This window comes from Carassius gibelio, chromosome B20 (assembly GCF_023724105.1).
Source record: "Carassius gibelio isolate Cgi1373 ecotype wild population from Czech Republic chromosome B20, carGib1.2-hapl.c, whole genome shotgun sequence".
NCBI classification, from domain to species: domain Eukaryota; kingdom Metazoa; phylum Chordata; class Actinopteri; order Cypriniformes; family Cyprinidae; genus Carassius; species Carassius gibelio.
The window spans coordinates 18,607,837-18,634,668 of record NC_068415.1 but is presented as its reverse complement, the minus strand read 5'-3'; the positions used below and the strand labels follow the sequence as shown (position 1 = coordinate 18,634,668).

General features: G+C 35.8%; 2 protein-coding genes across 2 annotated transcripts; one reads left to right on the top strand and one right to left on the bottom strand.

Moving 5' to 3' along the window:
* The first annotated feature begins 714 nt into the window (after window positions 1-714).
* On the top strand, window positions 715-17,846 carry zyg11 (zyg-11 family member, cell cycle regulator). The gene is made up of 16 exons (XM_052586354.1): window positions 715-1,109; window positions 2,964-3,129; window positions 4,537-5,051; window positions 6,248-6,493; window positions 6,609-6,749; window positions 6,830-7,006; window positions 8,222-8,286; window positions 8,979-9,078; window positions 12,705-12,755; window positions 12,861-13,022; window positions 13,105-13,152; window positions 14,245-14,442; window positions 14,525-14,577; window positions 15,655-15,752; window positions 15,844-16,023; window positions 16,426-17,846. Exons 1-16 carry the CDS (start codon window positions 1,086-1,088, stop codon window positions 16,440-16,442), a joined length of 2,241 nt encoding a protein of 746 aa, XP_052442314.1. The 5' UTR covers window positions 715-1,085; the 3' UTR covers window positions 16,443-17,846.
* echdc2 (enoyl CoA hydratase domain containing 2) lies at window positions 17,820-26,832 on the bottom strand. Its single transcript, XM_052586355.1, has 9 exons — window positions 26,487-26,832; window positions 24,679-24,746; window positions 23,320-23,407; window positions 23,062-23,148; window positions 21,836-21,928; window positions 21,605-21,661; window positions 21,128-21,315; window positions 18,235-18,333; window positions 17,820-18,144 (listed from the first exon to the last, which is right to left on the bottom strand). The coding sequence occupies exons 1-9, from the start codon at window positions 26,671-26,673 to the stop codon at window positions 18,067-18,069; spliced, it is 945 nt and encodes a 314-aa protein (XP_052442315.1). The 5' UTR covers window positions 26,674-26,832; the 3' UTR covers window positions 17,820-18,066.

The window sequence follows — 26,832 nt, the reverse complement described above, 5'->3', positions numbered from 1 at the left end:
TGGCTATAAATTATTTTAACGTTATTTTTATTCATCACAATTCAGTAGGCTTTATCTTTTGTTAATCATACACAGTTCATACACAAATAGATTTGTTCGTGTTGTTTGGCATGAATTAAAAATAAAATAAAAGCGGTATTTTCTTTTTATAGTGTAGTTCACAACCTCTATTTTAGATTTCCGTAAAGCATAAAATATAATTTATGTATACAAAATAATACATTTAAATTAAATTATGAATAAATAAAATGTCATTTACAATGAAATGTCTATCTCTGCCAGAATCTTGGTGTCTTGTATATCAAAAGATCACAAATGATCTAAGACCTAATTATTTTAACCAGACAATACTACATTTACAGTGTGAAAACCTTTAAATACTGTATTTTGCCGAATACAGAGTTACAGAAAATATACAGTACTAATTGTACTAATGCTCTGTAATACGTATATAAAGTTTATCTTTCGGAGGTCATTCCCAATTATCTTACTTTGTCTAAATTCAGAAAATCGTCATTTGTTTTTATGTCAGAAATATTAAAATATTTAGAAATGTAAATGTGTGTATATGTAGATTTTTAGAATTGTATAACGTATAGCATAACATTTATGGATATAAAATGTACTTACAAAAACGAATCCTAAATTTAGGAAACAAAACTGTATTGTTGTCATGCAGAAGCTGCTCTTCTGAAGCCCCGCCCACAGCCCCGCCTCCTCTGACGCGGATCCGTTTCCCGTGTGACGGCCTTGTTTACGTTACCTGTCAAGACGTCGTTACCGCTTCCTCCTGCCATAAAAACGTCAAAGTGGCTGACGGCACGTAATGACCGGAGTACGTACGAACTCTCCGGCAGAAGAAGAAATCCCTTAAACAACAAAGCAAACGACGAACAGAGGTTACAGTGGATTTAAAGCTGCCAGTGCTCTTTTAAAGACCGACGGTTAGGATCTGCAAATGTTTGAAGACCGATGTTTGACTGCTAATGGCTGAGAAGCTAAGAGCATTTCAGTCGGATTGTATTTGATCTCCACCTCAACCATTAAACGCTGAATACGAGCGTTTCTTTCGTTTCGAGGCCGTTATGATCCATCTCTTCGAGCCCATGGTAAGACTGTAGATGTCACACTACTGTGTATCATTCCTCAGGATGTCAAAGTACTGTAAATCAACTCTTGAGGTTTGTAGGAACATGTTGGTGGTCATTAATTGTGCTTCATTAGAGATGACTGACTGTCTAGGACATTGCTCTGCGATGTTTTCTCAGTTCTTTATTGTGCTGATCACAAGTTAGGAGCTGCCAGGTTATAGACTTAAACCCTTTAAAGGTTTAAAGCACAATTTGTTCCAAACACTTTCTCCAGCAGTCAGTTTGTAGACTAACGTTACATGAAGGGATTTCAGTATTTATTTATTTATTTATTTATTTATTTATTTTTGTTTTTTGATCCTACGGCCCACAAAACATGATAATCTTCAAGCGAGGGACCCAAATGAAAATATGTAGCTGCCAATATGTATTATTATACAGTGTAATGTATACTATACCAGTTTGAAATATTTGGAAAACTTTTGCATTTATTATTTAAATCAAATTTTAGTTTACTTATTTTAATTAAAGTAATTGTATTTGTTTAAACTTTTATTATATTTAACTTTTATTTATTTAATTCATTGTATTATTATTATTATGTTATTTATGGCGTCCTGCACATGACGTGTGCGAAATATCTTTATTGTGGCCACGGAAGATTATCATCTTTGTGTCAGATATATTAAAACTAGTATGTTAGTGTGCTCATCTCTATGCGATATAACATTACTTAATATTGTTCATGACCAAATAAGCTGAAAAGTGTATATAATAGCATTTATGGGTAACAAAAAAGACTTAAAATACTAAATATACATTATTAATAAGTAATATGTAACTTCTAAAGTAAATTATCTTGCCATCTCAAATATAATAACTATAAATTATCTTATTATTAGCCAACAACTACATTGCAAAATGAGAATAGCATTAAGAAATTCTTGCATTTCATACTGTTATTGTAGAGCTGTCAAACGATTAATCACATCCAAAATAAGTTGTTTATTATATGTATGTATGTATGTATATATGCATATGTGTGTGTGTGTGTGTGTGTGTGTGTGTGTGTGTGTGTGTGTATATGTTTATATACAAGTACACAGACCTAGGGCATATTTTGAAAATATTTGCATGTATACATTTATATTTGTATAATTTAAATCATATATAAATATATTTAATATATAAAAAAAATGTATACTTGAATGTGTGTGTATTTATATATACACATAATAAATATACACAGACATATATTATGTAAACAAAAACATTTAATTTGGATGTGATTAATCGTTTGACAGCACTTCTATTTTGCAGTACTGAATGAAAGAATTTGTTCCCTCTTTTTTTTTCTCCATTTCCTCATTTTAGTTCAGTCATGGTCACAAATTAAGAATCTGTTCCTTCATTTTAGTCAATCATGGCTATGTTGTACTCATTTGATTTAATTTAAATGAGGGAACGAATCAGTACATTGTGGTCTGCATTAAAAGAAAATGAAGGGACAAATAAATAAATTGCGGAAACTAATTCTTAAATTGTAACCACTATTTATATATGCAGGGCAAGTTATTTCGTTTATTTTACACGGTTTTTCACTACATGATTCCACATACTCTCGTCCATATAGCAGTTCCCTGTGGTCCTCTGTGGGTCTCCAGACTGCAGTTTGAAAACCCCTCGACTAGTTGAAATAAATAAAAAGATCTATTATCCAGTTAAGAGACTGGTTTTGCACTCAGCTTAGTCATAACTTACAATATAATACATCAGAGGATTGATTTCCTGAGCAGTGTAATAAAGGAAACCTCCCAAACCTAGGAAAAGAAAGGCGTATGAGGGTTGAGATCTGATCTGATGTTGTTGCAGGACGAGGCTTCCCCGCCGTCTCTGACCGATCTGTGCATGACTCTGGTGAGCTCCAGGCTGGAGCTCTTCTGTGAGATGCGTGATGACGGCTCGCTCTCCTTCCGTGAGCCGCTGGTCTTCCCGCAGGAGCTGGCTGACCAACTGCTCTGTAAGATGGCCACTGAGGGTGAGTACGAGGCGTCCTGTGTTTTGAGGAAGCCTGCACAAACGTAGGATGACATTCCTGCACATGGAACAATGATTGTGTGTTCTATGTAGTATTCTAAAGAGATAGTCCATCTTAAAATAGAGACTCAGTCAATTACTCACCTTTTAATGTTTATCAGTAAAACAAAACACGATCTCGACAATTGGAGTTTATTATTAAAGTTACACTGAACTTTATTCACCCTCATCCTAGGAAAAAAGTAGAATAAACAGTATAAGTTGTTCGTAGTCATTAGCCATATCACTTTGCATAAGGAACAGACCAAAATGAAATTGAATAATTCTAGTTCAAACTCATTGAAACGATTCTATTAAATTGTGTGTGTGTGTGTGTGTGTGTGTACAGCAGGTTAAATAAGAACATGTCACAATTTTTCTCAGTAAATATGTTTCTAAAGGTGAAATTTGACATGAAATTGCCAACTAATATAAATTTCCAATGACTAGGGGCAGGATTGCCTTCTAATTTCTTATAGATTTCAGCTGGTGTCATGGCTTTCCGTGCCTTTTTGCACCTCCCTGTTCAATACTTTTTCCCTGTGTCATTATACTTTATTACACAGAACTTAATTTCTGAATTGTATTGTTTCCTTTGTATGGATGGATTACTTTGGTTGTTACCGACATCGGGAGAAAATTCCATGTCAACAGCACTTTTAGAAAAATATTTACTGAGAAAAATGGTGACGAGTTCAATATTTACACTGTACAAAATTATAAACACGACATTCATAGATCTAAGACTTTTTCGGTGTACACTCTTGTTCACAAATCTGTCTAAATCTGTGTTGGTGAGCACTTCTCCTTTGCCGAGATAATCCATCCACCTCACAGGTGTGGCATATCAAGATGCTGATTAGATTGGTCCACTTCACAGATTTAGACAGATTGGTGAACAATATTTGAGAGAATTAGGCTTTTTGAGTACATAGAAAAAGTCTTCGATCTTTGAGTTCAGCTAGTGAAAAATGGAGGCAAAAACAAAAGTGTTGCTTTTATAATTTTGTTCAGTGTATATTACCTGCTGTATGTATGTGTGTGTATTTGTGTGTGCATTTGTGTATATATATTTATATATGTAATATAAATACTTTTTAAAGTCCCTGTTCAGTTTTACTATACTGAAAATAACATTAGCAAGAGTGTACAACAGTGTTAAATTTCAGTTTAAATGGGGCCCTGATATATTGAGTGTTATGAAATTAAACTAACATGTTTTTTTAATTTCTTTATAAAGTTATATTTTTGGAACCACACAGAACTGAGAGGGGTACAGAAGCTGGAAATTAAACTTAGCTGTATTTCCGGCTCAGACGAAATGAATGAATTTATACTAAAAAGATTGAGAATAATGTTTCTTTCACAGGCCTATTGAATGACAGCACAGTGGGAATCTTCCGAAGCTGCCAGCAGTTCCGGTTGCGTCACGCCTGCATCCGCACGGCGCGCATCTCCGCCGAGGCCTTCCAGCGTGCCCTCTGCCCGCACCGCCTCGTGGAGCTAGACGCTTCTCGGGTCAACGCAGACCTCACCATTGCCGACATCCTTCGAGTTTTATCATCCAATAAAACCTTGCAGGAGAGTCTGCAGCGGCTCGTCCTGAACGGCCTGACCATGTCTTCTCTGGAGGAGCCCAGCCGTCGCTGTTTCAGTGCCATGCAAGGGCTGCGTGCGCTCAGCGTGTCCAGCGTGGACTTCTACGACTCGGGCTTGGTGGACGTGTGCACGCTGCCTCGCCTGGAGAGTCTGGATATCTCCAACACCTCAGTGACGAACCTGACCCCGCTCCTGGGCTTGAGGAGCAGGCTGCGCTATCTCACCATGCACCAGCTCAAGAGGCTGGAGATGACCACCGCTCAATTGCTAGCTGTGCTCAGTCAGGTCAGCTCTTCATCGGTTTTAATGCTGAGGTCGTTTTTGTAGCTTTCAAGAAACAAAGGCATGTGTACCGTATTTTTCGGACTAGAAGTCCTATCAGTCCAAAAATACGTCGCATTTATCTAGAACCAAGAACCAAGAGAAAACATTACCATCTACAGCCACGAGAGGGCGCTCTATGTTTTCAGTGTAGACTACAGGAGCACTGAGCAGCATCTCTGGCAGCATAGAGCGCCCTCTGGCAGCTGGAGACGGTAATGATTTATCTTGGTTCATTTCTCTTGGTTCTTGTCAAATTAATTAAGTCACAGGACCAGCCAAACTATAAAAAAAGTGTGACTTCCGGAAAATACGGTAATTGAAATGTCATGTGAGATAACTGTCAAATCAAGATGATATTTCTCTTGTATCTTTAAATACATGTTTTAAGTATTTTTAAATATCATTAATTATTAATTTATTAATATCGTGGAAGTTTTTAGGGACAAACTTGAATTAAATTTTAAATGAAGCAAATGCTAAATATTAATATTTAAATAACATTCAAATAAAACTTACTCAAACGGTCTTTTTACTACTTAAGTTGTGCATCTTAACATGACTCTTCTAAAGGCATTTTGAAAAAACAGATTAAAATCACTACGATATTTATGTTGTTTTCACATCACAAGCAAAATTAACACTAGTACATTTAATACATTAATAATTCATGATATTTTATTAATTATCATGTTTTTAAGGACATTTTACAAACTAACCTATACTTATGTTTCATAAATATGTCAAATTTTCTAATATTTTCAGTGATTTTATGACCCTAATACAGTCAAGAAGCTCGGAAGTAGAATTTTTTTTTTTTAATTATTATTATTTTTTTTTTAGTATAATTTTAAAATAACTATTCTAATTTGACTTAATATTCAGTGATTAAACCAACAAGCTTTTATCTTTTTATTAAATTATTTTATTCATATTATTAGGCAATGAAGCAGTTTTAGATTGATAGATGGATGGATGATAGATAATAAAGAAAGAAATGGAAAATGGAAAATATCAAGTCATCATAGGTTTGAATTGCATTTAAAATCTATTTTAGAGTGAATAGCAGAAAATTAGTTTTGACTTAAATTTGTCTCACTAGCCAGAAAGTTGATCATAATGCTTGTGATTGTATGCACGTGATTTTTCTGTGTGTCCAGCTGGAAGGTTTACAGCACCTGGACATCTCAGACGATAAGCAGTTCACATCGGACGTGGCGCGGCAGCTGCTGGAGACTCCTGGCATCCTGCCCCAGCTGCTGTCTCTGGACGTGTCTGGCCGTAAGCTGGTGACCGATGCAGCGGTCAGGGCTTTCGTGGAGGCCAGACCGGGCATGACCTTCGTTGGTCTGCTGGCCACCGATGCCGGATTCTCTGACTTCCTCTCTGGAGAGGGCAGCTTAAAGGTAGGTGCTCAGATGCAACAGCAAGATGTTTTGAAAAATGCAACATAATTACCCGTTGCTTCTTTTAGATGTAGTAGGTGATTTGTAAGTTCATGATTTTTGTTCTGTTTTTCAGGTGACTGGAGAGGCCAATGAGACTCAGATCTGTGAGGCGTTGAGAAGATACAGTGAGAGAGAGGGGTTTGTCAGAGAAGCTCTCTTCCACCTCTTCAGCCTCACTCATGCCATTGAGAAACCAAGGCCTGACATCCTGAAGGTATGCATCCTCGCAAAGACTGAGTGATGAATCAAAGGTCACGGTGTTTCTTCATATCGATCTGCTCTGTCCATCTGCAGTTGGTAGCGCTGGGGATGAGGAATCATCCGGCCACACTGAACGTGCAGCTGGCAGCCAGTGCCTGTGTGTTCAACCTCACCAAACAGGAACTGGCCTTTGGGATCCCTGTGCGACTCCTGGGGAACATCACACAGCTGCTGCTCGAAGCCATGAAGACCTTCCCCAACCACCAGCAGGTACATGAAAACATCAGATAAAAACTGCCCATCACGACTGAAATCACATTACAGTATAGCAGACTACAGTTAATGCATTTTTTGCACTTCATGTTTAAAAAAAAAAAAATTTGCTCTAATTTTATTTCCAAATATTTTAAATGTTTAATGCAAAACATTACATCCACTTTAAATCTAGTTTATAATAAGAAAAACATGATTCAAGCCCAAGGAAGAATAACATTTACTAATTTATTTTACTATGCATGAATGCATTGATGCTTTATAATAAAGAGCAGTTTTTGTATTTTATACTATGTATTATTTAATATAGTTATGTATGTTTATATTTTTATTTAAACAAAATGGTTCATTCCGAAATGATTTAGTACCGAATTCATTTGTTAAAATGGACAGTTTGCACAGGGAATAAATCAACCTTACCTATTCAAACCAGTGTTATTGTTAAATAAAACAATTGTTAAAAAAAAATGCATATAATATTAAAAAAACTTTTCTGTTATGTAAATATTAAATGGAAAAAAAAAAAACATTTGATATGATGCTAAATTAAGTTTAAATTGAATTCTGAAATTACTAAAACTGAAATAAAGCTAAGAAAAAAAAAACTTGAATTGAAAATGTACAAATTAACGCTAATTCAAAATCTTTAGATTATTATTATATAAATAATACTCAAATTAAATTAAATTAAATTAAAAAATTTAAATTAATTTAATTTAATACTAAAATAACACTTAATTCAGATTCTCTTTTCACTACTGAAGTTAAGCGTCTAAACATTGAACTAATATAATAGCATTTAGGAAAAATTGATAGATAAACTAAATGCATTAAAATTACTGCAGTATTTAATATGTTGCTTTTACGTTGCAAGCAAAATCATCACTAGAATATTATGAATATTTCAGTATTGTTTGGCTCAAATTGTTTCCCTCAGTGGATTAATGAAATAGATTGTATGATAAAATAAATATATTTTATGTAGTCGGGTCACTTTCACTTGGTAGCATGATTGGGTCACCTCTACAGGAAGTAGCGTTTTTTACACAATAAGCTTTTGTTCTTCCTGAGAACATTCAACATTTTTATTTTACATGAACATTCATTCAGAACATTCATACAGTGCATCATTTTAAGAATGAGGAACAGATTTTACTGTTGCCAGTTCAGAGTTGCCAGTAAACAGCTGTTCTGTTGATTGTTTTTTTCCAGCTGCAGAAGAACTGCCTGCTGTCTCTATGCAGCGATCGAATCTTGCAGGAGGTTCCCTTCAACAGGTACCACTTTTCATTTCTACTTAAAAATGTGGCAATAATAAATCACTCGCTTTAGTTTTTGTCAAGCTGCTAATAATGCTCAGGTAATATCAATACATAATCAAATGATTTCAAATTATTTTAAAGAAAAACAAGTCTAAATATGCATGGTATTTTCATCTGTTTTGCATGACCAGTGATCATCTGTTGCTCTTTTCTTATTTGATTTTTGTTTCTTTATGAAACTACTCTTCAAATGTTAGAGGTTAAGTTTTTTGCTCGCCAAGGCTGAATTTATTTTATGCAATAACTAATAGTACAGGAAAAACAGTAATATTGGAAAAAAATGTTTTTGCTAATTAATAAATAGTTTAAGTTTAATTATAGTCTCTTTTGGATGATGCATCCTTGCTGAATATAAGTATTATTAAAAAGTATTTTAAAAATAATAATGTGGAGTATGTGAACTTTAAACTCGTGTCAGCCAGTCAGAACGCAGAAAAACAGTTCCGTTTTGTAAATGCATAAGTCCCATTTAAACACACCTACTCATGACTGTTTACTATATTTCTAAAATAATCTAAGCCTAATATTTTAGATGGAAAAGATTATCAGATAAATCTTTCAGTTCAAACTGTTAGTGTGTTGTCTTGTTGACAGATTTAAATGTCACACCGCTTTATGTGAATCTATTATGACATTTGTTCGGTCAGGTTCGAAGCTGCCAAGCTGGTCATGCAGTGGCTGTGTAACCACGAGGATCAGAACATGCAGAGGATGGCCGTGGCTATTATCTCCATCCTCGCTGCCAAGGTAAGCAGCTGCAGTCTGAGAGGAAACGGAAGCTGGGAGACTCCCACAAAAGGTTCAGAACATTCTATCGCTGTGATTCAACGTGAAATGCAGTGTGACAGAACGGAGATGGGCAGATTGTTCTTGTGTCATGTCTGCAGCGATCAGAGGAGTTTATCTGTGCTGCTGTCATGGGCCGAATTAGATTTTATTCTGAATTAAAAGTTTCTTTAATGTTGATAACATAAAGCTCTCTTCCCCTTCATTGAAAACCATCTGTGAAAAAGGCTTATTTTTAAAAAATTACATCGTCAGAATCGTGAAAGTGTGTTTCAAATGACGCGGTATACACTATGCACTTGTTTACCATATGGTTTATGAATTTTATTAGGTTAATTTGTCATAAATAATCGGAGTCTGATAGCCCCTCCCCTTCGCAACGTGATTAAAGATGTGAAAGTTGAGTGCATGAAGTTTCCACACTTAAGGCCCTATTTTAATGATCTGAGCGTATGGTCTAAAGCGCACGGCGCAGATGTACTCAGGGTGAGTCCGAATCCAATTTTGCTAGTTTAAGGAGGGGAAACAGTCACCGCATTGGTCTAAACAGGTTGTCCCTATTCTCTTAATGAGTAATGGGTGTCTTTTTGGTGTAACGTTCAATAAACCAATCAGAGTCTCATATCCCATCCCCTTTAAAAGCTAGTTGCGCATGCGCCATGTTAGGTTTGCTATTTACATGGCGGAATGTAATTTTTAATTTTTAAAAATGTTTGTGTGCTGCTGTGCATCCCTGTGTGTGTAATAAGCAAAGTGTACGCATGTTGTGCACCTGCCTATAAGCACATATTACTAACACGGTCTTTAAATGACAAAAAAAATATTATTATAATATATTGTGCCAAACTTTAGACCAGGTTTGAGTTAGTCAATGGTACAGTCTATTTTCAGTTCCTCAAAATAGCAATGCACCAATAGTGCACCTGAACACACCTAATTTTTAGACCAGCACGCCCATGGGCACAAATGCATTTACTATTTAAACAACGCGGTGCAGGGTGAGAAAATGAGAACTGCGTCAGGCTGAAACTAGCAAAAGCGCTTTTTCTGTTATTTAAGTGCATCATCTGGGTATTTAAAGTGCACTTTTTTGGGGGGGACTTTTCTGTGTGAATGCACTACTTGCACTAGCATGTTAGAATAGTGCACAAGTATGTGATTTGGGAGGCACCTTGAGTCTATCAGCATATAATTGACATTTATACATTGATTATGTGATTATATAAATGCCCTTTTAATACACTTGTTACATATTTCACATGCAGAGAGGTTAGCCTATCATCAGCGAGCACACTGGTATATAGAAGCATTAAAGGTTTAGAGGAGAGCTTTGTCTGAATGAGAAATAGCTGTGTGAGAAGACACAATCACATGCAAAACATATCAGATGAAAGGCCCCTAAATAATTGTCGCCCCCTAGGGGCAGTCACACAGCATTGGTGGTTAATCTCTGAAATTGAATGTCTGAATCTGTCCACAAAAAGCAAATTATAGCAGTATGTTTGCAGGGCTCCAAACTGCGACCATTTTTTCTGCCGGTGTGACTAATTGTTGTGAGAGGTTGTTCAACTCATAAGTTCAAACATCAAATGGCAGCTGTGCAGCGTGGACCGTTTATCAGCCCGGAACGCAACGCAACGCAAAGAACAGCTTTACTCTGGTGCCAAAGTTGATTTTGCGACACTGTTACAATGCAACAGTGCTGGGAGATCCATTGAGAAGCATTTAAATTCACCGCACAATTATAAGGTTACTGTGAGATCTAGTGAGAATCATTCGAATTCTGCACAGAAATCTCCTTCACGAACAGCGCTGACATACATAAGGAAACCAGAAGCAGCAACCTCTTGAGACAGAAATTTATGCAATTTTTAATGATTTTCAAGCATTCTACACAGCTATTTCCAGCATTTTAAAGCTCAAAAATGATCCAGTTTGAATGTTATTTTTAATGGGATTAACAAAATATACCTTGTGGTAAAAACAAACACTTATGTAAAATAAAAATAAAAAAATACATCAAATCACAATTATAACCAGTAGACAGCAGCAGAGGAGCACTTACTGGCTTATTAGTCATTCATTTCCACTTTTTCTCCATATTTTGAAATGCTAAAATCACTAAAATACAAAATCATCAGGAAATCAGATTTTGTCCGAATTGTAAACTTTTCTTGTGTAAGAAGTAATAAGTCACAAACTTTTCTTCAATTTGCTGCTATATCACACATAATCAGTGAAGTTGGTCAGTTCCATATGCTAGAAGAATAATGGTACATTATATACATTTTCTGTTTATAAAAAGTAGATTTTGCACCGGTTACAGTTGTTAATAAAAGTACATTTTGAATGCATCTTAACTCAAGCTTAGTGCTTTACTCTCAAATATGTATAAACCAATAAAAATAAACAAGAAATTAACCTTAAATATCATTAGTAACCACACTTATCAATGCAAAACAAGAAAACCTCTTTGATTAAATGATCTTTATTCTGAATATACCCCCCACACCACCTCAGCACTACCAAACCTACTCCTGGTGCCACCATCTACAGAATTTAATGTCGCTGGTGTCACTGCTCTCAAATGTTAGTCTGGAGCCCTGGTTTGAAAGAAAAGCATAGTTGGTTTTCTAGGGGCCTACTTACACTTAACACTTCTTGTGTTTTCTTTGATTGGGTGATTATTAATAGCCCTCTTCACACACCAATCCCAGTAAATTACCCTAAAATGACCAGAATTACTTTAACGGTAAATTCAAACAAATAATGGCAATCTGGCATACTTGGCAAATGTCACAACTTTCACTTTTTCAAATACCAGTAAATTATGTGATGTCAGTCATCGGGAATTATGATTAAAAGCTGCTCCGTTGTCTTATTCACCTGTATGAGGAGAAGCGCTTTAGTTTCACTTTCATCTGTCCAGTTTGAAAACCTTTTTAAAGCCTGATTGACAGACATAAGGGATCAAACAGAATGTGTTTTTGCTTTTATAAATAAAATAAATTAAATAAAATTAATCAATTAATGCATTTAGCAGACGCTTTTATCCAAAGCGACTTACAGTGCATTCAGGCTATCAATTTTTACATATCACGTGTTCCCGGGGAATCGAACCCCCAACCTTGCGCAGTGCTCTACCAATTGAGCTACAGGAACACTGTCATAAACACGAGACACACGTAGTATCCAACTGCAGACCTTCAGCACATATGAACGGAACAAAGCTGTGCATATTTACAAAGAAAAACGAATAAAAAGCAGCAGAGCTAACTGTAAACAGCTCAGAGTAATCACTGGAAATTTACTGGTGTTGTTACAACTTCCTTTTCTGGTTAATTACCAGAACTGATTTACTGGTATTTTTAAAAAGGTTCTGTTCACACATGATCTTTTACTGGTAATTTACGAGTAAAGACTGTGTGTGTGAAATGGATTAATAGATAGTTTTAATGCCCTCTGAAACACATTCACGAGGGATCTCCCCAATCACTTCAGGAGGTGGTTTGAGACGCACTCCAGGTGCAACTGGACAAGAGTAAATGAATCTGGCTTCATGATGGCTCTTTGTGTGTGTTTCTTAGTTGTCCACTGAGCAAACTGCACAATTAGGAGCTGAGCTTTTCATTGTAAAGGTAAGTTGTTGTTGTTTTTCCTCTCAGATTTAATTCTTAACATTTGTAACACTTGAATGGAAGGAATAGTGGATACTTCCCTCTCTCTCACTCTTCACATCACAGCAACTCCTGCACATAGTGCGGCAGAAAACGTGTCAGGGTATCGTGGATGCCACGTTGAAGTTCACACTCAGCGCTCTGTGGAACCTCACGGATGAATCTCCTACCACCTGCAGACACTTCATAGAGAACCAGGGACTAGAGCTCTTCATCAAAGTACTCGAGGTAAACACTTCTCAGGAGAACGCAACACTTATTTGTTAAAAACCTGCCTTGTATTCTCATCTCAAAATGTCTCTTTTTCCAGTCCTTTCCATCAGAGTCATCCATTCAACAGAAAGTCCTGGGTTTACTGGTAAGAAATAATCTATACAGTGGGGGTCAAAGGTTGACACTGGGAATGTGGGATTCAAAAACTGATTTGAACCTTAAATTACAAGCGCACATAAACACACACGGCAATTTGTCAGAAGAAATGCATCTGGATAATACCATCTTTCTGTTAGACTCTCTTAGCAATTAAACAAAAAACACTTGGTCAATGTGTCTGAATCATTTTTATACATGTTACTGGTAGTCCACTCTGTGAAGAATTGTTGGGTATAATAATATATCACCGTTTACTTTATTTTACTATACTCACTTACTTAAATGTGTCATATACATTTATATTAGTGAGGATTTCCATAAACTTACATATTGTGTCCTGCACCCACTAGTAAATAAATATAAAAAATGATATCTGGTGTCTGAATCATTTTTAGTTTTACTGTGTATATATTCATAACTTTCATACTGCAGGGATTCATAAATTGACCAGAAGTGACAAAGATGCTTCCTTAAAGATGCTTTTCTATTGAATGAATTATGAACAAAAAAAATGTATTATTAAAACTCAACATCGCTAAAAATAAGAAATGTTCCTTGAGCATTAAATGAGCATATAAGAATGATTTCTGCAGAAGACTGGAGTAATGATGCTGAACATTCAGCAATACATTGCATATTAAAATAGATTTATATTATATTTCACAATATTACAGTTATATTGGACTTTTGATCAATTATATGCAGCCTTGTTTTTTTTTTTTCTTTAATCCAAAGCATTCGAACGTGTGTGTTTGTGTGTGTGCATGCATAAAATCTTTTGGCAGCATATGTAGCATTAATAATTCTAATAATTCTGTGCTGGTAATGCACTGACGAGAGAAATACATGAAACTGAGTTGAGGTGAGTGATTCTGAAGCTGTGGGCAGTACTGATAAAACGCCTTCTCGTGTCAAAGGAAGCACTGCTGAGGGATTATGCTAATAGCTTCCCTTAGTTAGAAAGTATAATGAGACCATTTCACTTTGCATTCAGTTGTATTTTTGGAGCTGTGGTCCCCTGTGCTGTTGTTGCTGTCTAGTTCTGAATGTTTTGTGCGATTGTTTCCTTTGTATTCAGAATAACATCGCCGAGGTTGGGGAGTTGCACGGTGAGCTGATGGTTGAGAGTTTTCTGGAGCACATCCGCTCTCTGCTGAACAGTCCAGAGGTGGAGGTCAGTTATTTTGCCGCAGGCATCTTGGCACACCTCACATCACGGGGCGAGAAGGTGTGGACCCTCGACCTGTCGCTCAGGACCACACTGCTGGAGCAACTGGTGCGGGTTTGTGCACACACAAGTATTAATTGTTTGGGTATGATTATAAATGGTTTAATCGTTATGTATCTCACTCTCGCAGCATTCGGTGATTCTGAAGTGGCCAGCGCCCGAATGTGAGATGGTAGCGTACAGGTGAGAGATGAGAAACAGGGTCGAGTACTGAAGGGGTGTGTCCGGTCTGGTTTTGGTCACTTCATAGAGCATTATTATTGTTAAAATATCGATAAATTGTTAAAGCTTTGAATTCAATAATTAAACACTCTTTTTAATTATCAACATTTATTTAAACCATTAAAACAGTGCCCTAAAAATTTTAACTGAGAATTTGGGTAAAAAATTAAGTCCTTAAAAACAGTATATTATAAGATAAACATGAATTATGATTTATTTATTTTTTTTAAAGGAACCACAGGAATAAAGTTAATAATATATGAGCAGTTTTTTCCTATTTTATTACATCAAACAATTTTTACTTACAGTACAGGTTTGTGTATATGTGTATATATATATATATATATATATATATATGTATGTATGTATGTGTATATATATATGTATGTATGTGTATATATATATATATATATATATATATATATATATATATATATATATATATAAACATTGAAAAAAAAAATTATATATGCAGTTAAATATGTAAAATGCATAAAATGTTTATTAAAAATAAAGTAATAAATAATGGCAACAAGTTAACAAGAAGTTTGCAATTAACTTTAAAGTTAACTTAAACATTGACAATACTGGTTGTGTTTAGCAGTGTTTTTTTATTTTATTTCTATTATTAATTATATGTTCAGTTTTCATTTTCATTTCTTAATAAACAAAACTAAAATTATTGTGTGCCTTCTTTTTTTTTTTTTTTTTTTAATGATTGTTTCCACTGTTTTTTTCCCTTATTAAATAAAAAAAAAAAAAATCTGTTTTTCAACATTATTAATTTTCAGTTTTTTTTTCATCTAATATGTACGGTTTGTTTTATTTCAGCTTTATTTCCATAAAAAAAAAAAATTATAATTTAGTTGTTTGACATGACTGGTGTTCAGTCACATTAAGGAGGTCTTGCTTTTGATAGTTTCAGTTTAATGCTTGTATAGACCCCTCTTCTACTTGGCCATGCACGAGAAAGAAAATGATTTATTGTATTACAAAGAAATAAAGTGTTTAGTGTACATCTCTGTTTGTCTTCTCCAGGTCGTTCAACCCTTTCTTCCCTTTACTGAAGTGCTTCCAGACCCCTGGAGTCCAGCTGTGGGCCGCATGGGCCATGCAGCACGTCTGCAGCAAGAATGGTGAGATCAGCACTATAAACCCAACACACTCTGAGCCCAGACACTTTCTGTGTTGTGAATTTGATTTCCTGTATATCCATCATGAATGCAGCGGGGCGGTACTGCAGCATGCTACTGGAGGAGGGAGGACTGCAGCAGCTGGAGGCAGTGAGGTCACATCCCAAAACCCACGGCGACGTGCAGCGATTGGTCGAAAGCATCCTAGACAGTTTGCATCGCCACAGAGCGCGCACAGGATTCACAGGACCGCCCAAAATACACACGCATAGAGGTATATGTCCACAGAAAAACGAAAGTCAAGATCCTTTTAAATTTGAAAACGATACTTAACCCAAAAATGAAAATTCTGTCATTAATTACTCACCCTCATGTCGCTCCAAACCTGTAAGACTTTCGTTCATCTTCGAAACACAAATTAAGATATTTTTGATGAAATCCGAGAGCTCTCTGACCCTCCATAGACAGCAAGGATATTAAACCTAGCAAGGTCTTACCGGTTTGGATCGACATGAGTGTGAGTTATTAATGACAGAATGTTCATTTTTGGGTGAACTATCCCTTTAAAGGATTTAACCTTTAAATTACATTTCAAAACTTCACTTTCTGAAGTTTAAATGTTCAATTTTAGGTATAATGTGAGATTTTAATTCCACGTGTCTTTTTTGTTTTCCAGAGAAAAACGTTTCATGACACAATTAGTGGTCTCTGGATAGGATGCCGCCAAAAACTGGAAGCTTTTTGTAATTGTTTGTTCACTTGTGCCCATCCGTATGACAATGACACTCTGCTGCTCTTCCTGTTAGGAGGAATGTGCGGATGAATTACTTTGCATATGTTTGCACACAACGGAATCCGTTATTTATTTGACGTCAGAATTAAGTCTCTTTGATCTGAGGAAATGATTATTCAGACGCGCAGCAGCTCAGAGAGTGCGTTTCTGTTCAAACGTGGGAAGTATGTGAGAGTTTGTGTGCATTTGTGTATTAAGAGCATGTGCATCAGATTGCTATGTAAACATATTCCGATTTAGATGTAACTCCATTGGAAATTTCATTTACCATATGACAGGTGTGTCGTGTTTGGCATAAAATGCAAAAATACAAAAAAAGACAACAGATAGATTGGTTTTGTAACTTTAATTGTAGAATATGTTAAATTGTGAAAAGAGAAGAAAGTGCATTGAACAGCATGAGAGCTTTAGGGATGAAATTTCTATTTTATAGACCGTTTATCAACCGTGACAGATGACAGTGTTTATAATGTTGTGTTGCACACACAGTATTATGATTCCAGATTTGAGTTGGTTTCAAAAATGGTACTAGACCGGACGCTCAGATGAAAGATTTCTCAAGAACCCAGAGCTCTTCAGAAGCAAACGAAACCGGTGGAGATGAATAAAAATAAAGTTTTGCCTTTGCTGGAAAGCAGGACCACATCAATTAATGGATTGCCTTGTAAACCACGTTGAGAAATCAAGCATGTAGACATAAAAATGGATTCAGATAAACGGCACTTTGTAAAAAAAAAAAAAAAAAAAAAAAAAAAAAAAAACAATGCAAGAGTAAGAACTTTGTTCTCATCGTGGCAACTTTGGTGCACTGGTGATTTGCCAAACGTCATTGGATTTGCCGCCTCTAAACAAACTAGCATTGAACTTGAAGTTTGATTTTATTTAACACCAATGAAGCTGTTAAACAGCAGGTTCAACTTGTCTTGTTTGGAATTACAATTAAAAAAGTTATACTCCATTTTGTTCCAGTGATCTAAAACAAGCTGCTTCTTTTTGTTGTATGCAAATGTTTTTTCCCTTGATGTGTATGCTTCTTTTTGCAGCATGGATTTGTTTTCTGTTCATAACTGGGCCATGTATTACGATGAGATGTTCCAGCAAATCTTATTGTGTCATGCAGCTGTTCTTGCACATTACATGAAAAAGTATTTGTTATAATTTCTACTGTAATTCTAATTTCGTTTGGATTGAGCAGGAACACCAAAGTCAGCCAGTGTCATACTGCTGATCAGATTCACATTTATGCAAATTATGTTTGGGGAATAAAGAACAAGAAGCCCTGCTGGAAATCTTTATTAATACGTTCATTTAAGTATTTTTTATTTATATAAAGTGTTCAAAAGAAATTTTAAGTATACCAGCTCACAATTTTATATTGTTTTTATGGGTTTTTAAAAGTATTTTATTTTCAGTTTTTTCATAAACACAACAAAGACCTTTTTAAATTATACGTGGTGGTTATTTTTAAGCATTACATAATTCAAATTCCAACACAAGCATGTTTAAATGCAGGTTTAAAACCATTCACTCTCCAGTGTACCTAGGAGGCCTCTTCTCTATAAACGCAGCCATGCCCTCTTGTCTGTCCCGTGTAGGAATGAGCTGAGAAACCACAAAACTTTCCGTCAAACCAAGCACACAAAATGAAATAGTGCAGATATGTTTCATATCATTCATGTATGTGTAACTCACCCTGGCGTAACACATTCCCTCAATAGCCATTCCTGAAGAGATGTCCACCTCAGCGCCTCGATTCATGGCTACTTTAGCCATTCGCACAGCAATCGGGGCCTGTGCAGGAAGGAAAACAAACACAAGTTTTCCATTTAAAACACATTCTCCACAGTGGAGAACAAATCTGGAGAACCTACAATTCACTACTTTTCAAGGCCACCGCTCAGTCCTATTTGAAGCTATCCTAACTGGAGTATAAGATGCAGTTTTTCAAGCATACTCCATAAATTTAATTATTAATTTTACTATGAAGCACAGTATAAAAAACTTCAATGAGAAAGAGATAGAGAACACTTTCAGATATCTCAAAGTTATTGGTGTTAATCTGGCCCCTGTAGTTCATTTAAAAGCCTATTTAACTGCATGCAGTATTCCTCCAATTTTGACTGAGATTGTAAAACGGCAGGCTGCTCTCAGGTGACGAAAACCCTGCAACAGGAGGTTATCCAAATGAAGGCTAAAGTGAAGACCCTTTCAGCCGCTGCAAGAAAAGCTGGTCGTTCCTAATCTGTGATTTCTATCATATTGCAACTTTACAATGACACCATTTTATTCAAGTCCCCCAAAAATGATGGTCGTCCACATAAGACAAATGCACGAGAAAACAGGATATAGAATCGGGTTCAGCACTGCAGCTGGAATTGCTGACCAGCTCAGTGCTGAACAAGGTAAGCATCTGCCTCATCATGTTTAAGAGAAGTCAGACTAAAAGTGTAGCTAAAGCAGTTCCTTTAAGCTAAGAACATTGAAATGTATTCGAAATACAAATGATTTGTATCAAGGTAAATATCTTTACTGTCAATCAATTAAATGCATCCTTGCTGAATAAAAGTATTAATTTCTGAAACGGTAGTGTAGATCCTCTGTTTATTATCCTCCACTGCAACTGTAAAATCTGCACTGTATCTGTCTAAGACACACAGTCACAGATAATCATGATTCAGTTAAGTCAGGTTGGCAGAAGTGCTGACAAAAGTTATTGTGGCATGATGTGTCTGAATGACGTACTTCCCACACTGACCTAAATATGCCACCTTCATTTTAATCCAGTATAATGACTTGCCAATCACAGAACAACCAGAAAAGCAGGATTTACTCATTGTCACGAGACACTATACATGCCAAGTCATATAATGACAATGATATGACACGTATTTTCAGGTTTGCCCCAAAGGCAATGAATAACAAGGTCATGCAGTCGATTACACACGTGTCTTTTGTACCCATTACGTTGTTTATCTTGTTAATTATGTGCTCTGGACACTATTGGGCCTGAGGGAAGACTGGGATGGCACATTTGAGCCAGGTCTGTCTTCAGGCCATACATATTCATGACCAGCCTGTCGACTCGAGTCGCGATGGGAGACACTCGCTGTGACAGTACGGTGTCACATGACACAAATGAGATTAAAGCACAAGTGCACAATGAAATGCCTGTGGGTACAGCTGAACTAGTATGAGAACTATTTCATAACCACAAACAATGAATGTAAACATACACTTGTTAAATAATGAAAATAAACCTGTACTCCAATTCACAGGCTCCCTATACACCATCTGTAGAGGTTTACTTCAGAAAATGATACATTCATTTTCATACTGATCATTTTTGGTACAGGTCTTCAGTTCATCACGCATGTATACTGGACAAGTCATTCAATATTTAAAAAAAATTCATGCAATAGATGCCACTTTGACGTAATAATAATAATAAAAAAAAAATATATATATATATATATATATATATATATATATATATATATATATATATATATATATATATATATATATGCTTGCATGAGGTGGTTTCTCATGCAATGTGAAAAAGGAATCATTCACAAAACTGCAATGGAAAAAAAAAATTTCAGGTCACATGGCAAATGTAAAAAGTCATATGATCAATCTTCAATATACTATAACCTCCTAGAACACTTGATACGCGGCTGCTCTCCAGTATAAGGGGCTTTCCATACCATTAATGCTTAGACAATATACACTGCACACGTCTGCAGTGTGGCTCTGATATAGCCACTGAAGATTTATATTTATATAGATACATGCATACGCCTCCTTTTAATAAAAATAGCCAAAATCCGTTGCCACGACTTTTAGAGAGAGGCAAAAGGTTACGTTTTAGTCGAATAAAATTGGTTAATGAAAAAGCCATCACTTCACAATATTTTAATTTCCACATTTATAAAATGTTGTCAGAGTTTTGCGCAAATCTGTAATGGAAACGCGCCCAGTGTCTACAGCTTGTTATTTGCTAGAAAAATTGAGTCTAGTGAAGCGCATTTTCTGAAATATTACACTATATACTCCATTATATTTTACTTTACCTGTCAAGTCATGTCTTAATTATTTAATGTATGTCTAAATAAATATTTCATGAAACAGGTTATGACTTATAAATTATTATATTTCAATAACAAATAGAAATTGTATAATTTAGCTCATTTAAAAACAATTTACATATTTGCGTACATTTAAAAAAAAAATGAGTGTTGATTATTATAGTTACAAATAAATAGCAATTGAATTTAAGTTTGGGCTCTGTTGTTAATAGTAACCTTATACTGTAGTGATGTAAAAAAGGGCTCCCTGGTGTTTAGATTTTTATCCCTATGACATTTTTTTATTCATTTAAAGAAAGAGATATTTGTTCAGTAAACCATTGTTTAATAAAAAAAAAAAATATATATATATATATATATATATATATATATGTTTAGTTAAAAATGTCTGTATAATCTAGGGAAGAGTGTATTTCGGTGAGACAGTAGCAAAGGCGAGAAAGTGTCTAAGTCTGAGAGGAGAAGTAAATGTGGATGGAAATGTCCTGCAGACTCACCTGAGGCAGGATCTCTCGTGCGAGACTAAGAGCCTCTTTGTGGGCTGCGTCTCCGGTCTGGTTCTGTGGCACGGAGTGGTTTACCAGCCCCAACTCTGCAGCCCGTTTACCCCCAACACGCCGGCCTGTAAAAATCAGCTCCTTCGCGATGGCAAAGCCAACTGTCCGGGGCAACCTTTGACTGCCCCCTGACACACAAACACAAAAATGATGGTTTAGTTATGCTGCCTTTAAAAAGTAATCAAACACTTCATTAAGTGTTCCATTTTTACAACAAGACTGGTTCTTTGTACTTTGTTTTACTTTTACAATGTTTCATTTTGATATGTGCCATTACATTAGAAAGAAAATAATATATATATATGTGTGTGTGTGTGTGTGTGTGTGTGTGTCTTATCTTCTGTAATGGGACTGCCATCTAGCTGTCTGTTTGTCTTATTATTTCAGTCACTCTATCTATTCATTAATTTTTCTCACCGGCCCCTGGGAGTAATCCTCGCGTAGTTTCAATCAGGCCCATCTGCGCTGAATGTGCTGCAAAACACACACACACACAATCACAGAAAAAGGTCAGATGAAGGACCCAGCCTCCTCGCAGAGATTCCCCACTCCGTGACGTGCCAAACAGAAAGACTACAAATCACGCAAACACACACCCGCAGCCGGGATACCTGCCGTCATCTACCCCCAGAAGAAGCAGGCACTCACCTGCAGTGCGAAGGTCACACGCCAGGGCCAATTCCAGACCGCCCCCGAGAGCGAAGCCATCCACTGCTGCGATGGTTGGCATGGGCAGTGCAGCTGGCACATCATGGACACACACACACACACGGATCAGACAGGTCATAGATCACTTTAATGAGAGACGGCTTCAAACAGCTGGACCTCTCAACACTCACTTACTCACACAATTATATAAAGAGGGGACACACTGGAAAAACTTGGGATTCAAAGGCTAATTATAAACCTGGAAATAATAGAAAAGTTAATTTTATTTTATCTTAAGTTTATTTCAAAGAACTGTTTTCAGTTTCTCAGAAAATCTTATTAATACAATTCAAAAAAACTTGTCTATTTGAATATATTTTAAAATGTAATTTATTCCTGTGATGCAAAGCTGAATTTCAAACATCACTTCAGTCACACAATCCTTCAGAAATCCCTGACATATGCTGATTTTGGTGCTCAAGAAACATTTATTTATTATTCTCAGTGTTGAAAGCTTTTTTAAGCTTGTTAAATGCTGTCGACAGAACAATCTGTGTAAAGATTGAGCAATTATTTACTTCCTGTTGTGGTGTAGATAGGGTTCATATGATGTCTTTTCCTGGGTGGCGCAATTGTGGAGTGTTACAGTTTTTGTAATGGGAGAAAATCCTCTAGTGACTGGATTGCATGCAATTGTGTCACACAGATACATATGTTTACGGTTATTAAAATAAGCTAAATGAAACCACACTTTGATAATCATGTTCATTTTTCAATGCAACTCTTTTACTTAAACTGTTATGCAGATAAAATTGTTTGCAATGAGAAATTATATATATATATATATATATATATATATATATATATATATATATATATATATATATAATGTTTAAAATTAGAAGTATTTCACTCCTTTGTATAATCACAAATTTCTGTATTTCTGGTAAAATGCTACTAGACAATAATAGCATAGAGAATGTTCTTCCTCAGCCTTCTGCTTATAAAACAGTAGCATTTTCCACAGAGTAAAGTCATGTACTGTGCGTTTATTATTATGCATATCCAATCATTCTCACCTCCAGCCATAATCGTATTTGCAGCTGAGAAACAATTACCTTTTCAGTGCGACACTTTGAGAATTCAGAGTTCTGTATCATCACTTTCTGAACAAGATTACAGTCAGTTTTGCGATATTCATAAGAAACATCACCCATATGTCTCACCGATGTCATTCATTAGTGATCGAAGGCCATGAACAAACAGCTCTGCCTCAGGGTTACTCATCTGAGCTCTCTCCTTAAGATCTGCCCCTGTCAACACACACAAAAACACTCATTATGACAAATGAAAAGATCTGCTTCTTATCTGCTTCTATTTTTTCTGTAAAAAAGGAGCATTAAGTATTTGAAAAAATGACAACATCTTTATAAGGAGGTAGTCAAAGCTGTCTTCAGTTTTGTGTGACGGATTCCTTTACGAACCAGCACAGAAGACTCCAGGTATCAAACTCCTGAAGACCACCACACGAACCGCTGCGTCATGATGCAACGATGACACCAGCTCTCTCATCTACACAGAGAGAGACAGATACTGATGCACACATAGACAGAAAATTATATTGATTTGAAGAAGAATTCTAGGAGAGTTATGCCCCGATTTATTTTTGTCTTTGTACACTGTTATTTATTTAAAGCCTGACACACTTTTGCCAGACTTTAAATATAAAAAATAAAAGAAGAGTTCTATAAATATACACACATACAGTGTATATACTAAAAATATTTACATGAATTTAAATGAATGTTTTTTTCTTCTTCATATAATTCATAATACAGCTGTGGTCAAAAGTTTGCATCACCCTTTTGGAATCTGCAAAATGTTAATAATTTTACCAAAATATGAGGGATCATGCAAAATGCATGCTATTGTTTATTGTAGTTGTTTCTTTGTCTTCTGGGAAATATCTTATGTAACCTCTGAAGGGCAGTACTAAATGAAAAACAAATATGATATCTAGGCAAAATAATTTTAAAAATGTATACATCTCCATTCTGTTCAAAAGTTTTCATCCCCCGGATATTAATGCATGGGTTTTCCTTCTGGAGCATCAGCGAGCATCTGAACCTTCTGTAATAGTTTCATATGAGTCCCTCAGTTGTCCTCAGTGTGAAAAGATGCATATCAAAATCATACACTTATTGTTGAAAAGGGTTCAAATACACAAAAATGCTGGAAAACCAAATAATTTGTGGGACCTTAAGGAGTTTTTCTGAAGAACAGCCAGCAGTTTAACTGTTCATGACAAACAAGGGACTCATGAACAACTATCATTAAACAAAAAACACACAGCTGTGGATCATTCAGGTAACAACACAGTATTAAGAAACAAGGGCATGCAAACTTTTGAATTTTTATAAATTCAACTATTATTTTCTTTTGTGGACTGTTTGTAAACATCTGTTATGTGAAATATCTTATTCAGATCAGTACTAAATAAACAATGGCATGCATTTTGTATGATCTTTCTTATTTCGGTAAAATAATTAACAATTTGTAGATTCTGAAAGCGGGGACGTACACTTTTGTCCACAACTGTATTTATACATGTACATGTATTTGACATTTTATATGAATCTGTTATCTCTAAAGATCCATGGGACACGTGGTGGAAATTTAACACCAGTAGGATTACTGAGAACTGGGGGCTTGATCATCAGCCATCATTGGGTTAAACATAAAACAAAAAGGATGATTTAAGCATAACATGAACAAAGGGTGGTTAGGAAGCTTCCTGCACGCTTGAGTTTACTGCTGCAGGACGGGGGGTTCTGCACACTTACCTGACCCACAAACAAGCGTCCCAGAGAGTTCCTCGCCCTTTCACGACACATCAGCACTTCCACTATACCTAACCAGACAAGAGAACAGAGAAACTGAAGCTGTGGATACGGTTGTAGCTCTCAACTGGTGGGCTCTGACCCAAATATGAGTGGCCTTTCTGTTCTGATGTGATCACAGGCAGCACAGAGTAAATGATGCCAAATTAAATAAGTAATTGCACAATGGCTGAACTCTTCATATGAGATGAAATAAACCACTAAAAGGTACAGTACTTACATTTATATGCTGTCACAAGGAAATTTCTGCAAATTTTTACATGCAAAACAGGTCCATTGTCTACTATCAATAGTGTGTGCAGCTCACAAAGAAATTACTTTCCAACCAAAAACTGTTCTGTTGCTCAACATGTGACCAATTTGAACTGGTTGCAAAATCTGCCTGAGCAAATATTTCACTCTCTTCAAATTTCCCTCTTGAATCATGTGGAATAAATCCTGCTGAAATGACTGAATTTTGCCCATTACATTTTTCAGAAAGACTGTAAATCTGCCCCAGCTTTAGTGTGCTTTGCAATATAAACCCTGCTTGCAGCCATATTTTCAACCCCATTTAATTGTTATAATATTATTTATATCAATACACCTTGATGTTTGATATTATGTACAATTTAAAAAAAAAGTTTGGTACTTGGGTCGCCACTCATTATCCCAAGTAAAACCTGGGTCCCTAAAGTTTTTTTTTTGTTGTTGTTTTTTTCAGAAACACTGACCTGCATGACATTCAGAAGAGAGTCATTTTTTTTCATCCTCACGAGAGGGCTTGTCATTATCAAAATGAAACGATCTTGAATACAAAGTTTCTAATCTGATCAGAGACCAAACTTTCATTGAGTACACTAAACTAACTACCCTTCATGGGTCCTTATAAAAGGCTAAAAGTGTAGGAAATAATGGATGAAAGGTGATTAAGCAGCTACCCTGTGTCAATGCAACATGTATCGTGCTGACATGCTGATATATGATATAAGCTATAGTGTGATAAAAGAGATATGATCTCTCCTTAGCCATTGTTCCCTAACACATTGTTTGCCACATTGCTTCACTTCCTAAAATTAAAGGCGGAATAACAAATAAATGAATAAATATTTTTTTTTTTTTTTTTTTTAAGTGACCCTCTAACAATAGCATTCCCTATTAATTTTCTATCCGGTCATTTTAATATGTATCATGCATAATATTTACACTATAAATGCATAAATTAATATTTATTTATAAATAATATTTATAATATTAATAAATACATAAATATAGGTTATAAATGTCCTCTAAATTTGTAACAATTTCCTGGACTTTTGTCCAATTTCCATTACCGTTGGGAACCTATTATGCAACTTAAATATATTTATCATGAAGAGTTGATAATATACTTACTAATATATATATTTCATATATATATATATATATATATATATATATATACACAGTATTTTTTCAATGCATAATGTAATATTAAAAAAATATGAACAATAAATGATTTAAATAATATTTAATGTAATATTTAGACAATGCCCAGTACTTTTCCGTAACAATTTCTTATTCCATAACATTTCAATATCCATGGCGGTGTGAATACTACTTACAGTACCCTATGCAAACCTGAAGTCGTCCAAAAAAAAAAACCTTCGCTTTCGTTTTCAAATGTTTGGGAAGTTACGTTAACGGTTCAAACACACCTGTAAGGTGTAGTCAGGTGTGTATGCGCGTCTGCAGACAGGCTCAGTGTTATATGATTTACTTGAAGCACCTACCGTTGTCTTCACCATCAAGCCGACTCAGCCGTACTTCAGCCCGATCCGCAATGGGCCCATCAGAGCACCACGAGCGGGTCTGGTTAAGAGAAACCCGGGGGAGAAGACGCTTGATCGGCCTTGCTGCCATCAGCTCCACACAGGGCTGGGTGAGAATCCTCGCGAGCAGTCCGCGCGCCACGCTCATGATCAACACAAGCTCTTTACGCGGGTTACACTGGAACACTGATCTTGCTGGATTAAGACCAACACTGAAACCGGAATTAAACTGGGTTTGTTGACGTTAATAATAAGCCTTGTGGGAGACGAACGTTTTGCAAAACGCCATCCTCTCCACACACACAAG

Coding starts and splice junctions, on each gene's coding strand:
- zyg11 (XM_052586354.1), top strand. CDS start 1,086: ATGATCCATCTCTTCGAGCCCATG. Junction 7,007..8,221: donor CCTTCCCCAACCACCAGCAG/GTACATGAAAAC, acceptor GTTTTTTTCCAG/CTGCAGAAGAACTGCCTGCT. Junction 14,578..15,654: donor TGTGAGATGGTAGCGTACAG/GTGAGAGATGAG, acceptor TGTCTTCTCCAG/GTCGTTCAACCCTTTCTTCC.
- echdc2 (XM_052586355.1), bottom strand. CDS start 26,673: ATGAGCGTGGCGCGCGGACTGCTCGCGAGGATTCTCACCCAGCCCTGT. Junction 21,929..23,061: donor ATCACTAATGAATGACATCG/GTGAGACATATG, acceptor ATGATGTGCCAG/CTGCACTGCCCATGCCAACC. Junction 21,662..21,835: donor GTGTGACCTTCGCACTGCAG/GTGAGTGCCTGC, acceptor TGTGTTTTGCAG/CACATTCAGCGCAGATGGGC.